Consider the following 16,429-nt stretch of genomic DNA (forward strand, 5'->3'; position numbering starts at 1 on the left):
GGATTTAAGGAATCCAGTGAATCAAAACATGTCTGAGAGGACAAGATATTAACCCATATATTCTCTTTATTGTCCCATAGCTGATTGAAATTGTCTTTAAGCCAAAGATTATCTGTAAAATATGTCCTTGGGGAGAAAGGTTGATCAGATCAAGATTGACCGGTTATTGGCACATATGAATCAGTTACTTAATTGCCGCAAATCTCTCCTGCAGTAAAATTAAAAGGTACAGGGGAGCATATTTGAAGATGGAATATAATCGAGGAAGGATAACTTTATCAGGTAACTTGAATATGTGGCACTCAAAACAAGTAGGATTTAGCCATGATAATGAAGTATTTCTCAGATTTCCTTGACCCTCTTCATTCTTCAAGCCCCATTTGCTGAAGGATATCATATGCATTGTCCAAAACAACCCATAAACTGTGCTCAGGTTGAGAGAGTGAAAAGAATAGATTTATTCCATTTAATGTATGGCCCATTACCAAGGCAAATAAAACTGTTGAGGGATGGAGTACTAAATATGTGATGTATGGGATAAAGGGGTTAAGCACAGTAGATCCAGATAAGAAGTGAGATGTTATAGAGGAGCTAGATTATTTTGAGTGGTTTTTATCACCTTGCACGAAATGTCAACATATCAACCACACATTATCTGACCAAAGAGGCAAGACTAACAGAATCACTGCATAGATAGAAAAGATAGGATCAGAGTGTTACAATCAATGCATTTGTAAAGAAAAAATAAGTTACCTTGAGAAGATGAAGCACAAGTTCCTTAACCCTGAAGTGATAGGAGTGCTTTCCACCCAATATATATATATATATATATATATATATATATATATATATATATATATATATATATATATATATATATATATATATATATATATATATGATATGTGTGGGGTTGATTGGCATAGGGATTAAACTTTAAAAGATAAGGAGTTTTAATAAACCTTTACAATCAATAAAAAAACAAAAGGCCAAGAACAATCACTGTTGTGCTTAAGTCTAAGATTTCACATGCCACCAAAAAGCAGAATTATTGGGCACATTGAATTCAAACATATGTGTTATGAAGTATTGATATCTCCAGATGTAATATGGGAAGTTAATTAGGTTAAACTCAAAGTTGGACCCATCTTAGATAGCATAGGGATATGCTTTGTAGAGATACATGTACACTAGGTCTTAGAGTGATATGGTAGGATGCCCAATTCCTTTATACCTTGCCAAGACTCTTCAGCAGATGGTGGTACTCATTCACAGCTAAATTAATCAATCAATCTTTTGCTGCTGGTCTCTCTTGTAAAAGACCCACAGCTTTCGGGAAACTGGCAACATCCTCTGATTGGGTTGCACTTTTGGATTTCCTCAAAAAGCAGGAAGCAGAAGATGTCTGAGGTGTCCACAAGTGGTCACAATCACCCCCACTTGTCCCAAGGGGCTGGTACTTGATCCCTGGACTGGGCCTAAGAGTCACAGTTGAATTAACTGGAAAGGGCAGGCTGGGCTCAAACCTGGATTACCACACTGCAAAGCTACTGAACTGTGCACCGACTACAATACCCTATTTATTTGTGTATAACATGAACTTTTTTCAGATTAAGAAGAAATTAGGTTGTGCATTTTATGCAAGACCAATGCATGTGGTGGTCTTGCTAGATGGACAACAAAACTGACCATTTTCAAATACCTACCAACCCCTTCATTTCCATAAGGAAGTGCAGCCCAGAGGGGTTGGCATGCAGTCCTTGGACTGGGCCCAAGATATCTATATTAATTTAAACTGTATTTCTTGCACTTTTTCACACATGGAGAGCTGATAACTGAGAATTCTTTTTTCTGCTTTGAGCTGCTGACATAGAAACAGTCCCACAGCAAATTAACGAGTTCAAAATTAGTTCCACATGGTGAATCTTTCCCTCATGAGATTATTGGTAGATATTTTCCTCCACTTAGCAATAGAAACTGCTTGTGGATTTATATGATCAGAAGTTTTAATTTTATGAATATTTTCTGTCAGAAGATTCTGACTAAAGTCCTGGACACCATAAAAGTGTAAATTTTCTCAGGCTGTGGCTTGGTTCAAGATATGTGTGAAGAATTATTTCATAAATCTTTTTATTGTGATTCATTCCATGAAAAAAAAATACACTCATAACACACTACATATCAACATAACATACTAGACAAAACTTGTGTTTCAACTTTTGTAACACCGTTTTTGTCCTTTATGTTAACAGTTTGGAACAAAGGAGTAAAGAAAAAGAAAACGGGAATGCCAGGCATTATGCAACAGTGACACAGTGCCAGCCACGATATTTCTGTTGTTATCTACATCTCTAAAGGAATTTCCAAGCATGTCTATTTAGAGCTTTTGATATTTACTCAGCTGAAGCGATGTTACAAAAAGTCATCCAGAAAGACTTAATATTTGGACATGTTCATAGTTCTCCTTCTGAGACCTGAAAGGAACATATTAAGGAATTCATCTGTTCACCACCCACAGAAGTTTTGACCATCACTGAGATACAGACCAGGCGATATCAGAAAAATGACAAGATCATTACAAACTTCATTGGGGTGCTGTGAGCCATTAGTGCCTAAACTTGAGTAGCAGTTTGCCAGATGTGGGACCATGTGTCAAGAAGAATGTATATCTTTATTTAATGGGATATTGATTTCTTGGAAATTGCAGAATACAAAATTTTTCATTTACTGTTATTTTTCATTATAGAGGCTGTAAGTTTCCATTTCTAATGTTGACACCTGTAATTGTGATATTATTCATTTAGATAAAAAAGATTATTATCTTAAATTTAGTAATTTTGTGTCATAACAATTTAGGATTTTTTGTAAATGCTAGATGATTTTTATTATTTTTGGTGCAAACTCAGGTCTAATAGAAACCCTGTTCTTCCTGGGATCAAACCTTAAGCCAAATAAAGCTGTCGAGCTATTGCTCAAAAAACAAGATAATATATGGTGTGAAATAGCATTGAAGGAGTTAATTCTTTTAAACTCTTGATGATAACTAAATGTGATAATTATTCAAACATGATAGCCAGTCTAATAATAAATATTTTTTATGAAGCACTACTTAGTAGTGTTGCTAGTCCATTCTCCCCTTTCAAATAGAAAACAAGTTGTATTACATGTATGTATATGTGTGTGTGTGTATATATATATATATATGTATGTATATGTATACATGTATATATATATATTGTGTATGTATGTATGTTTTCCCTTTCTTTTATTTTTCTTTATATCTTGACTATCTTAGCTAACTAGTGGTTCAATGAATAGACAGTATTTTGCCAATAGTGCCTCACTTTTTATCTTAGATATGAGGGAACTAGGGACCCCTTCATCATGTATTTCTTTCCCACAAAGAGCCAGGAATTTTACTCAGCCACCCTCATTATAAGAGGGATTGAAGGACTTTGTATACATACATATTAATATATGCCAGTCCGGCATGGTCAGCACCCATCTCAATTATTCATCTCCACAAATTATGGTTCACATAAAACAAAGCACTTAGAATGATCATCAGCTGCACTCAGACAGCATCCAGAGATCACCTTCACACATGAACCAGGTGCATCAAAGAGCCAAAACACTACTTCACCATTGTACACACCACACTGTCCTCATTCAACCATACTAATATTAACAAACACACAGTTGTCCCACACATAACTCTAGGCAGCTTTTAGCAGAATAGGATTCATGGTCAACCTCCACTTACCAGTACGTAAATAAAAAACTAAGCTAAATACAACAGATTTCATCTGAGTAGACTATGCTACATCCACCACACAACACTTAAGACATAGTAATACAAGGTTGGAAACAACAGACTGTTTACTCTTCCAGACTCCTTCAAATGCATGTCTTTACAAACTTTTCAATTTCTGGCAGCACACAAATATTACCACAAGTTATCTGGGATGTAGGTCCTCTGATAGGAGCTTAAGAGGGCAGTCAGTTTCCTTGGTACCTTCAGTACAATAACCCACTGACACCAGGGGCTACCCAACAAAATTTTAATCCCCAGATTTATCACAGCCATTCTTTAGATAGTGTTGCAACAGCAGATGAAGGCAGCTGTATTTACATATGTTTGCTACATTTTTCTCTGGAATTTCAGATAATGGTAATAATAATCATTGTCATAGATTGGAAACCCTCACCCTCATAGTGGCTGGCAACAGTCCTTGGGCCTTTCCATGGATTTTTCCGAGATGAAAATTTAGGCTGCTATGGACAGGGTGATGAAGTGTGAGCCGTTTGGAGCTAGTAAGCAAAAGTAGAGGGAGTTTAAGGAGGGTATGTGAGAGAAGGAAGATGAAAGTAAATGTGGGTAAAAATAAGGTGATGAGATATACAAGGGACAAGGGTGGTAATGGGTTGGAAGTGAGTTTAAAGGGCAAGACTGGAGAAAGTGGAGAACTTCAAATATTTGGGGTCATGCATAGCAGGGAAGGGATATGAACTATAGAATAACTGAAGTAAATATCAGGGAGAGAATGAAAAATGTCATGAGGAATAGGTATCTGGGGATGAACATTGAGAGAAGACTACAGGAGAGTGATTGTGCCTAAGGCTCTATGTGGAGCAGCAACATGGAATTTTAAAGAGGCAGAAAGGAAGAGCTTAAAAGTGTTTGATATGAAGTGTTCAAGAAATATGGTGGATGTTAGGCCTAAAAATATCTCTATTTCCTTCACATTTTTAAACAAGGAGACCTGACAACTGGCAATTGCTCCATTTTTGTTATTACTATAAGCCAGTGACATAGAGATAGTCCAACACCAATACAACACAGACAACAGTCCGATGTTCCTTCTGATAGAGATCTGTGGAAGGGGTTGAGGACAAATGCGAACCACTGTAGGGCTCTGGGTTTCCAATCAATTGAACTTATGGCAACAGTTATTATTATACAACTGATTGTATTGCTAGGAAAGAAAGTAGGTGCAATTTTCAAGAGGTTTAAGTAGGAAATGAAAGATGTGAGTGAAATGGGAGTGAAAAGAGTAAGGATCTCCCTCTCACATGCATAGTTAATTTGCTTTGTGGGTAATGGTGTAATAATTGAGAGCAGTCACTCAATCAATGTATGAGAAAAATTAATGACTTTGTCAGCATTCTTATTTTAGTAATGTTGATGAAAAGTATTGAAAATATGATGGCTGTAAATGAGGTGCTCCATTATTAAAAGAAGGAAAAAGAAAATAAAGGGAAAACTTGTTTGTGATATGAGTGGAGGATGTTGCAATATTTAGCCAACCGTTTGGTGCTATTTTATGCCGAAGTGAACTATTATAGTTTCAAATATATTATGTGCCATTTATGTACAGTTTTGAAAAGTTGTAATTCACCAATCAGGATACCAAAATAAAGTTTTGTTTTGTTTTACAACATTTTAGATTTTCCTGTCACAGAAAGAATATTTAATGTTATTATGGTTCAGACAGCCAGTGTTTCAAGATGTTTTGATACCAAATGTAACTATGTAACTAAGATTAGAAGGTATGTAAGTAGTTGTATGGGTATGATGATGATTCAGGAGGCTAGGACGGTGCTACTTACGGAGGACTTTGTAGCATAGAATTCAGTTAACCATGCCCTTGGTCCAACTTGTTGGTGCAGGGTTTGAACTGACGTCACCTGAATCTCTGCAACAAGTAGCAACACCCTAACCCACTTTGCCAGCAGGAATAGTTGTATATAATCAGACATGATACTAAGATATTATTATATAGTTATCTCTTCCTAATTGTATTTGACCATGGTGCTTTATATGTGAAATCACATAGGTTACCCATGGAAGAGGAGGAGGGCAAATGAAGGGGTCAGTACAAAACTTATGCAATTTCATATCTAACAAGTCATGGTCAGCCCAAAACAATATATTTAGGAAGAGCTTTCTGTATCATTATCATTTGGGACCATACACCTATGGTCATCAGGCACTCCTTTATATCCCTGAAAATTTCTACTGTTGTCTGTGTTGTGTGAGGATACATAGCTTACCACTTGCAACGAGGGAACCAGTTGTTAATTATCTTTTTTATGGAAAAGTGGAGGACAGATACTTTGAACCCAGTCCTAAGATAATGCACACTAGATTAGCACCTTTATATAGAGGTGAAGTTGTTGATGGATTATGAAGAGTAACAGCAGGGGAATGATTATCCAGATGTCCGTGTTGTAAGACCACCATACAAGAGCCTCACTTTTTGTTCCCTAATGTATGGACATTATCTTTGAAGACAACTTGTAACACATATTTATTTATTTAATTTTTTAAAGAGAGAGAAAAATAAAGAAACCATGCACTGTTCTATTCTGCAGTACTTTGAATACCTATCTCTCTATCTGTCCATCTACCCATCTATCTCTGCTGTCCAATCCCCTTCCCTCCCTCTATCTCTCTGCTGCCCTCTCCCCTTTCTCCCCTCCTTCCCTCTCCTTCCTCCCTCCCTCCTTCTCTCCCGCCCTCTCCTCTTCTCCTGTTCCTCCTCTCCTTCCTTCTTCCTCTCCCTCTCCTTTCTCCATCTACCTCTTTCCCTCCCTTTTCCACCATCCCCTCTCCCCCTCATTCCCTCATCTCCTCTTCACCTGCTCTCTTTCTTCCTCTCTTCCACTCTCTCCATTTCTCAGCTACTCTTTCTCTCTCTCTACCACTCTATATCACTCATTCTCCATCTCCATCTCTACTACTTTCCCTCCCTCTCTCCCTCCCTCCTCTCTCCCTCCCTCCTCTCTCTCCCTCCCTCCTCTCTCTCCCTCCCTCCTCTCTCTCTCTCTCTCTCTCTCTCTCTCTCTCTCTCTCTCTCTCTCTCTCTCTCTCTCTCTCTCTCCATCCCTCCCTCCCTCCCTCTCCCTCTTCTGTCTCTCTCTCCCCTCTCTCCCCCTTCTCTCCCTCTCTCTCCCTCTCTCTCCCTCTCTCTCACCCTCTCTCACGCTCTCTCTCCCTCTCTCTCCCTCTCTCTCCCTCTCTCTCCCTCTCTCTCCCTCTCTCTCTCTCTCTCTCTCTCTCTCTCTCTCTCTCTCTCTCTCTCTCTCTCTCTCTCTCTTTCATACAAACACACAAATACATACACTCACTCTCACTCACTTCATTAGAGACCAAAAGGATGCCAGTGAAGACTAATGCTTGTGCATGGTGGCCCTGTGGTATGGGTATTGGAGATCAATTTCCCATTCCTTGTCTCTAAAATCCATTAACAACCTGACCCCCATTGAGGTGCAACCCAAAGGTGCTAGAACTCTATATCTCTGGACTGGGCCCATATTTTTTCATAGAAGTCTGACAATCAGTGACTGTTCTTTACTTTTTTGCTCCTCTTTCTCCTTTCCTCCTCCTCGTCCTCCTTTCCTCCTCCTCGTCCTCCTCCTCCTCCTCCACCTCATCCTCATCCTCATCTTCGTCTTAGTCCTCCTTCCTCCATTTCCCAGGAGCTAAGCTTCCCTCCAGACCTTTGTCCCTGGAGGAAAACTACCTTTCACCTCACCACCTACTTGAAGTGCTCCTTAGGGCTGACTTCCGCTGAGAAAGTCAATTCTGAATATAAGGTACTGAACGAGACCAACAGTATTTTCAATCACTGTCAACAATAACATCATTTTGGTGATGACCTGTTATAGTGGGGGCAGGAGATGATGATCTCTGGAAGTTCCTAGTCATAGTCCACATGGTAGGTGCTGCTGGTCTAGTAGTCACCCTATACTAGGGCCTGAAAAGTAGTACAGCTTAATAGCAGCCTACCACACCTAGGATCCACACTGTTCTCCCAGCATTGGAAGAAATTTATATATATATATATAATCACCTTTTGATCTTCACCCAAACTACAGTGCACATAATGAAGTAACTACAACAAATATCTAGAGGAAACAACATGCACTGCATATATAACAAAACTCTTGTGCAACATTTCCACACTGACATTTTCCCATCTTTGAAGCAGTGAGGCCTCACTCTGCTCACCTAGAATCAATCTACTTTGAAGACTATTGTGATTGCTACCACCCCCTCACCACCATCATGAAAGAGGATTACCACTGCCAATACAGCTGAATTATTTAACCACAGCCATTGACCACTACTGTCATCCTTTTAAGAATTATGGTCTCACTGGGCTTGGACCAATCATCTGATTCTCATCTCAACTGTGACTTTGATTTGCTGTAGTGTCTCTTTAAAGTGATTAGAGAAAAATCCCAAGAAAACTAATCCCTTATAGCAGGACTGGAATAAGAAACCCAACACAACAGAATCTAATTATTGTTCTTTTTGGTGTCCAAGTCCACAAGGAATATATACCAACATTGTGGAAGTAGTTAGCATCCCATGCACATGGGATTTCTCAGAAATGGAACTTTTGAATGAATTCATTGAACAAAGAGTAATGAAAATATACCATACAAGACATCCTGGTGCAAATGTAACAATTCAAACTATAGTTGCTAATAACCATCATCTCTTTACCAAATACCTCAACTCAGAAAATGGTAAATGAGAACCTGGCTATGTTGGGTCCAGAAATAGTCTTCCTCCAAGGCTACCATGGAGCTTTGCTCAACCTCGTATCCTAATTTCTATCATGTGGAACATTTTTAGTACTTGCAGGAACATCCCTATCCTCCCCAAACACTCAACAAGAGTTGTGTTAGGTCCCAGTGCCTGGCCGTCGGCCAAAAACTCATAAATCAAATCAAATCAACAAGAGTTGTCCAAGGAAGTGGCCTCAGCATCCTTCTTTTCACCATAGCAAATGATGATATAGCCAGACATGTTTCCTGTGAAGCTGTTATGAATAAACTAGCCATGTTCTTTTTTAGAACTCACGCTCCCCACACTAACCAGAAGTTATATGCTTTGTAATCACAGAGTTGCAACTTCAGAAAGTTACATCCTTTGTAACCAAATGGAATGAAAATCATGAAGTCCATTTTCCACCTTAAAATCACCATGTACTTCTATAGATAACACTGCGGCAAAGACACAGTTGATAATTCCAGGAAATGCTTCTCCCTGTCCTTGAATAGTCACAATTTTTAAGTGTGATCCTTGACTCGTACTTTTCTTGGATCCAAAAACTTTCTTCAAACCTGTGATTTAAAATTACTGTTTCACACAAACTTGGCAGCTGACAGACTATCTCCTTGAAATCTCTACCAAACCTTCATACAAAGCAAACATTATTGATAAGGACTGTTGCCTAAAGTTTCACAAAGTGGAAAACCTGCAGCCCCACAGTGGCTGGCAGTGGTCCTTAGGTGCTGACACAAGTTTCCCTGGGAAGAAACTTTTGGACTGTGTTGTACTGGTGTGAGGTTTCTGTCAGGTATTGAATGTAGTAGAAAGAGGGGAGCAGTTGCTGGTTGTCAGCTGTCCATGTGTAAAAAGGTGTAAGAAAAACTGTTAAGTTGATAGATGTTGTGGGCCCAGTCCAGAGACTTGATGTCAGCCCCCTCAAGATTGGACATCCGGATTCAGATGAGAGGGTAGACAGGTTTTGAAAATGGGCAGCTATGGTGTCCATCTTGAAGGACTACCATAAGCAAGTACCCATCATTGATCCCCCACACTAGTACAGTGTAGACACTGATCCAGTGTTTCTTCCCAGAGATCTATGGGAGGGCCAGAGAACCATTTCCAGTCACTAAGGCAGCAAAATTCCAATAATTGAAAATGGTGGTCTCTATCCATCCACCTAAATATATATATATATATATACACACACACACACAACCCTCGATTTAGCGAATCTCGAATTTGCGGACTTTAGATTTAGCGGGTAAAAAGTGTCCGGTAGTAACAGTAAAACCCCGGACGAAGTCCGTAAAATGAAAATTTGTCCGATGGGTGTCCGGCAGTAATAGTCGAATACCAGACAAAGTCCGTAAAATAAAAATTTGTCCGGGTAGTAACGGTCAAATAGTAGCGGACAAAGTCCGTAAAATAAAAATTTCTCCGATAGGTGCCCGGTAGTAACGCATGTGCACGCCGAAACCTAACGGCGGGGTTCAATTTCTTCTTTATATATAATGTACATCATTATACATATGTACTGTAGTTTTTTATTACATATCTAATACGTATGTGCACGCCGAAACATAACGGACACTTTTCTACGTAGCGGACTTGTGTCCGATAGGTGTCTGGTAGTAACGTATGTGCACGCCGAAACCTAACGGCGTGGTTCAATTTCTTCTATATATATAATGTACATCGTTATACATATGTACTGTAGCTTTTTATTACCTATCTCATACGTATGTGCACGCCAAAACCTAACCGACAATTTTCTACGGAACGGACTTGTTTCCGGTAGTAACGTATGTGCACGCCGAAACCTAACGGCATGGTTCAATTTCTTCATTATATGTAATGTACATCATTATACATATGTGCTGTAGCTTTTTATTACATATCTAATACGTATGTGCACGCCGAAACCTAACGGACAATTTTCTACGTAACGGACTTATGTCCGATAGGTGTCTGGCAGTAACGTATGTGCACGCCGAAACCTAACGGCGTGGTTCAATTTCTTCTTTACATGTAATGTACATCGTTATACATATGTACTGTAGCTTTTTATTACCTATCTAATACGTATGTGCACGCCGAAGCCTAACCGACAATTTTCCACGGAACGGAGTTATGTCCGATAGGTGTCCGGCAGTAACGTATGTGCATGCCGAAACCTAACGGCGTGGTTCAATTTCTTCTTTATATGTAATGTACATCATTATACATATGTACTGTAGCTTTTTATTACATATCTAATACGTATGTGCATGCCGAAACCTAACGGACAATTTCCTACATAACGGACGAATGTCCGGTATCTAGTATTGGTAACAGGCGGACCCGATTTTCAAATAACGGACAAGGGTCTGCACGCATTTGTCCGTTAAATCGAGGGTTAAGTGTATGTACAATATGTATATATATATATATATATATATATATATATATATATATATAGTGATTAGTAGGTTTCTTTCCTCTTGTAAGGGAGGTAGCTGGCCAAGGCATGCACCCACCCCTACCCATCCCATACACTCCCATCTCTTCCCATTTCCTTTTATCTTAATTCCATGTAAAAGGGAAATTCATGATGTTTGGTTATTATTTGTTCATCTCCCATTTTATAACTTTATGGTGGTATCTTCTTTCTTCCTTTTTCCATTTTCTCTTCACATTGCTTCTTTTATCCCTCTTTGTCTCCACTTTTAAATCATATATGGGTCTTCTTATAACAATTTATATTTCATTTCACTTTTCACTCATTAATGATCTTAGCAGTATCATGAAATAAGATTGTGTCATTGATGTTTAGAATATTTCAGATGCTAGAACTGAGCCCTATGGTACCTCATTAGTCATCTCTCTGCAATCTGAAACCTCATTTCTCATTATTTTCTCTCTCTCTCTCTTACTCTCTCAGTTTTGGATATGTTTAGAATTGTTAAGTCAGTACAAAGTGCATAAGGTACACCACAGGAATGATTAGTTTGGATAGGATAATTGCAACCATTTTATTCAGGAGATGGCATCCTATTGAACAAACTTGTCTTACATTAGTTAAAACAGTACCTGCAAAGTATGCTACTAGGCAGGAAGCATGATAATTTCAATTGTATTCTTAAAGTAATTATTATCTTCAACAACAGATGGTTCATATAGTCGTTATAGGCTTCTGACAGGGTGTCACATGAGAATCTTTGGAGTGAAATTATTGTTGAAAGTTTGCCATAGTAAAGTGTGTGCAGACTGGGGCAAGTTTATTAGAATTCCAAATTTAGGTTAGGTCATTGTAGTATTCTTGATGAGGTGCATGAATTGAAGAGGTGCAGAGTGAAAAATAGGAAGTGATTAGGAACATTTTATAAGACCAGAGAATTATTGGGATATGGTAGTTATGATTGTCATCAGGCATTGTGTACATTTCTGTAAGAAGCTAATGTTCCACATGCTAAGGATTAGATTTCACGCTTAACCCTTTTAGCATATTGGGGTATATTTATAGATTTTGTTCTGAGCTAATAGCAGGAGTTATTCAGCCAAGTAATTGACCTCAAATATAGGCAAATCAGATGCAGATATTAGCTTTACAGAATCTGTAAAGTAAATGAATATGTAGAACAGGTTTGGCATAAAGATATATTGCGCTGCCCACATCACAAGCCGGTACTGTGCTGAGGGTCTTGAGTAATTTTTCTCAAGTTCTATTTTGTTGATTTTTAATTCTTCAGTCTTGTTAAATGAACAGAAGTTAATCACTTCCCTTCATTTCTTTCAAGTTTGTTTCACAAAGAACTATATATGATTTAATTGAAATATTTTACTGAAATAAAGCTGTCAGGTTAGTAGGTAAAGACAGTGGAACCATATTTAGTGGATCTGGTTGCAATGTAGGTTAGGTCCTCTCACTTTATAAATGATGGGAAAGATCTTGAGATTATTATAGAGTTGTTAGACTTATTTTGTACATAATGAAAACAAATAATTAAGGAAGAAGAGTAATGTTTAAGGAAGATGTTTCTGTGTTCAACAAGATGGCTGAATGAAACATCCATATGAGATTGTCAGTTTGGGAACTTAATTGACAAATGTATAAGAAAAAAAAAATATATGAAAGTATGCAAGATCTAGTTAAGTTTCATTGTGAGGTGAAATACAGAATTTCCATCATATTTTTCTCCATCTAGCATACATTTCAATTTTTCTTTCAATTTGGCATTTTCAACTAAGGGAGAGGTATGTATGTTAAGAACCTTCTGTTTGCTATCCTTTTGCTACGACTGTCACAGATGTTATCAAGGAATAAGAAGTTTAACTAAGAGGAGGTGTAAGGGTGCTGGAATCAAACATTCCATGATAACTGTTTTCTTCCTTTTCTTTTTCTGTCACTCTTTCCTTCTCTTTCAGTTCTTTTCCCCAAACAAATGCTGGTGACCCAGTTTCTTTCCCCATGCCTTTCTATCCTCATCTCTCTCTATCTCTTTCACCCCCTACTCTCCCTCTCTCTCTCTCTCTCTCTGTCTCTATATATATATATATATATATATATATATATATATATATATACATATATATATATATTGACTCTTTGATGTTATGTCAGGCTGTTTGTTTAGTGTCTTCTGTCACAACTATCCCTACCTTACATTATCTATAAAAATACCCAATGGTTCAGTTGAGTTCCTCAAAAGAGGACAGAAAAAGGTTATGATTTAATGTAAAATCCTTCTAATATGCAATATTTAGTGCATGTTTTGTGTCTGCTAACATCTTCACCATGATGATGGTGCCTTGTACAGTTTTATTCATCAGAGGAGCAGACCGAACAAAATTGAAATTAGATTACTCAAACCTGTTATTGTTGGCTTGTAGCTGAATAGAATTTAATAGTGTTAGCTAGAAGGGGTAATGGCAAGATTGAGAAAGGTTCAGGACAGTGTAGAGAACAACAACATTGTTTTATTCCCATTGAAGACCAAGAATTTTGTTTTATATATATTGGTTCTGAGAACAGGATTTAGCAGTTTTGAACTTGATGTAGCCTAGATTGTGCTAAGTTCTATATTTGGAATCAAATCAGTAATTTTTTGTATATTGAGAAAAACATTAAACTTGAATTGTAATCAGGAACAGTCATTTGTTTAGGCTCCAAAGGGGACAGTGCTTCACTTCAAAGTTGAAATGGAGAGTGTTGTCGTAGTTCGCTCATATTCATCATTTACTTGCTTCAGCTTAGTCTTGCATACATTCTCTACCTGTTTCTCAAAAGCTTTTAGTGTCTGCCATAAATCTTTAAGTTTACCCTTCTGTCACTTCAATTTCTTTTGTCTGTGGTTATGTCTCATTAATGTAGCTGTTCTGTTCCTAATATTTATGTTTGTGCTCCTCAGGGTGAAGGGTCAGTAAAGAAATCTGTGACTGTGGTCACAAAGCCAGTTGCCATGGGTACGACCAACACTCTTACCAGCCTGATCACTGCTCAGCCATCACATGCATCAGGTAAAGAAAGATTTACTAGTACTTTGCATGTATCAGTAAGTGGGAAAGTTGTATGTACAGGAGGTGAGGGGGCAGTAACTTGGAGGTAAGAAGTGGATAGTTTTATGTAGCAGGGAGTGAAGATGTGCAGGGAGTGAAGGTGTGCAGGTGAAGGTAAATTGTAGATTGAGGGAAGCGAGTAAATGTCTTGGGGGGGGGGGATGAAAAATGTCATGAGAAATGGGTATCTGGAAATAGATGAGAAGAGAAGACCGTATGAAGGGGTGGTTGTGCCTATGACATTATATGGGGCAGATATTTGGAATTTAAGGGAGGCAGAAAAAATAAATATAAATGTATTTCAGATGAAGTATTTGAGAAGCATGGTGGATGTTACAAGGATGGCGAGGATGGTTTTAGCACATGGAAGGATTGAATGACGAAAAAAGAAAAAAAAATGTAGAAGGCAGAGTAGGATGGAGTGAACTTGAGGGGAAGACCAATAATGAGTTGGATTGATTGGGTGAATGGGGCTTTGACTTAAAGGGGAGTGACTTTTGAGCAGGGAAGGGAGAAGGCAAGAGATAGGTGTGAATATGGTTGTGAAGGGAATATAAATGGATTCAGCCTGAAAGGATTTCTCCTAGTCTTCTCAGTTTTTGTTTGAAGGGACACAAAAAGAGGGTCACTATGTAAATAAAGCAGCTGGCCTTACTGCGGATGAGCTCTGTCTTGCTGCCTTGCTTCTGACTAGGGCAATGGGCAGGCGACAGGGATGACCCTTCATACATTAGGAACTAAGATAGAAAGGAAATGTGTGACAGATGGGAGTGGGATGGATAGGAGTGCATACCATGACAAGCTACTTTCCTTATAAGGGGGAAGAAACTTTTTAGTATAGAGAAATAGATGATAGAGAGATTTTGGGCCCTGTCTGAGAATAAGGTCAACTCCTCAGGGACCTTCAGATGGAAGTGAGGGTATTGATGGGTTTTAAAGACTGGTAACAGAGATACAATTCTCTCTGATGTCTGTCCAGCAGGACCACCATTTACAAGTATCCAACACTGGACCCTGTGTACAATATTTGTAATATAATTTCTGAGAAGAATATACACTTATTCATTAAATAACCTATTTTATTTAATAGGTACAGGCCAGCAAGTTGTTGTTGGAAGAGGCCTCAACCTGAGCAATTTCCTCAGTGGTCGGACTGTTGCCACTAATGCCGGAGTTGGGGCAGCTTCTAGTGTGAGCAGTGTATTGTCCAAGTTGGCAGTTGCTGTTACTACAGGTAAACTCATTTTGACCTACTGATTTATGTGAATATAAGACAAATGGTTTTGTACTAATATCACTGGTTGAGGATCTAGTATTTTTTATTTGAGTACAAAATTAATGGTGAGAAGGACTTTCAGCAAGAAAAAATATTGTTTGAACTGTATATATATATATATATATATAGATGGTGACCATCCCTACTTGTCCCCTCATGTGAATTAGTGCCATACATAAAGAAGTCAGTAGAAAAGTGAATATTCAGGGATTGATTGCAAAGTAAGATAAAAGAAACATGAGAAAAGAGTGAAGCAAAACATAAGATAAAAGAGGCAAAAAGGAGAGCAGATGTAAAATGGGGAGGAGTATGACAGAAAAAATTTGAAAGTAATAAAAAGATGTTTTGGAAGGAAGAGAGGAAGGGGAGATAAGTCAAGTAGAGAAGAAAAGGTAAAAGGTATAGATTGACAGGTGTTAATGGAAGAAGAAGCAGTAAAGAGAAGATAGGCAGAGTAACTTAGAGAGCTGTTGAATTTGGAGGAGGATAGAGAGGGATTGGTGGTAATAGTAGGAGGCACTAAGAAATTATAGCAATGGGAGAGGAAAACAGAGGAGACATAAGAAAAATGGGAGGTGAGCCAGCTGTTGTTTGCTGATGACACTGCTTGTGGCAGGGTCAGAGGAGGGATTAAGCCAGTTAGTGACATAGTTTGGAAAGGTATGCAGTAGGAGGAAATTGAAAGAAAATGTGGGTAAAAGTAAGGTGACGAGATGTACAAGGGGAGAGGATGGTGGCAAGTTAGAAGTCTTAAAAGAGAGAGGCTGGAGGAAGTAGATAGTTTTAGATATTTGGGATATAATGTGGCAGTAAAGGGAGGAGTAGAGGTGGAGGTAAGTTGTAGATTGAGAGAAGCATGTAAATGCTTTGGGAGATTGAAAAGTATTTATGTATTTATTTATTCCTTCCCATTGATAAATATTAATTGTTAGGTTTATCAATGCACTCATATTTGAATATTGATATACTGGGTTCAATTTATTAATTAGCATTTTCAACTTTCAAATTAGAACTGTTTCCAAAATTGAATTGTCATATTTTATGTAATTTTT

General features: G+C 38.1%; 1 protein-coding gene across 6 annotated transcripts in view; it reads left to right on the top strand.

Annotated features, from left to right (window-relative positions):
- The window catches only part of LOC143039600 (uncharacterized), a 96,840-nt gene that overhangs the window by 36,225 nt on the left and 44,186 nt on the right, over positions 1-16,429 (top strand). For all 6 annotated transcript variants that reach the window (XR_012967654.1, XM_076209848.1, XM_076209850.1 and 3 more), the window contains 2 exons: positions 13,954-14,062; positions 15,192-15,335. Coding sequence is in view for 5 of the 6 variants with exons in the window: in XM_076209848.1 (XP_076065963.1) it covers positions 13,954-14,062; positions 15,192-15,335 (253 nt within the window). In the remaining variant the exon portion in view is untranslated. The remainder of the gene's footprint in view (positions 1-13,953; positions 14,063-15,191; positions 15,336-16,429) is intronic.

This window comes from Oratosquilla oratoria, chromosome 26 (assembly GCF_046742065.1).
Source record: "Oratosquilla oratoria isolate Oo_2021 chromosome 26, ASM4674206v1, whole genome shotgun sequence".
Classification (NCBI taxonomy): domain Eukaryota; kingdom Metazoa; phylum Arthropoda; class Malacostraca; order Stomatopoda; family Squillidae; genus Oratosquilla; species Oratosquilla oratoria.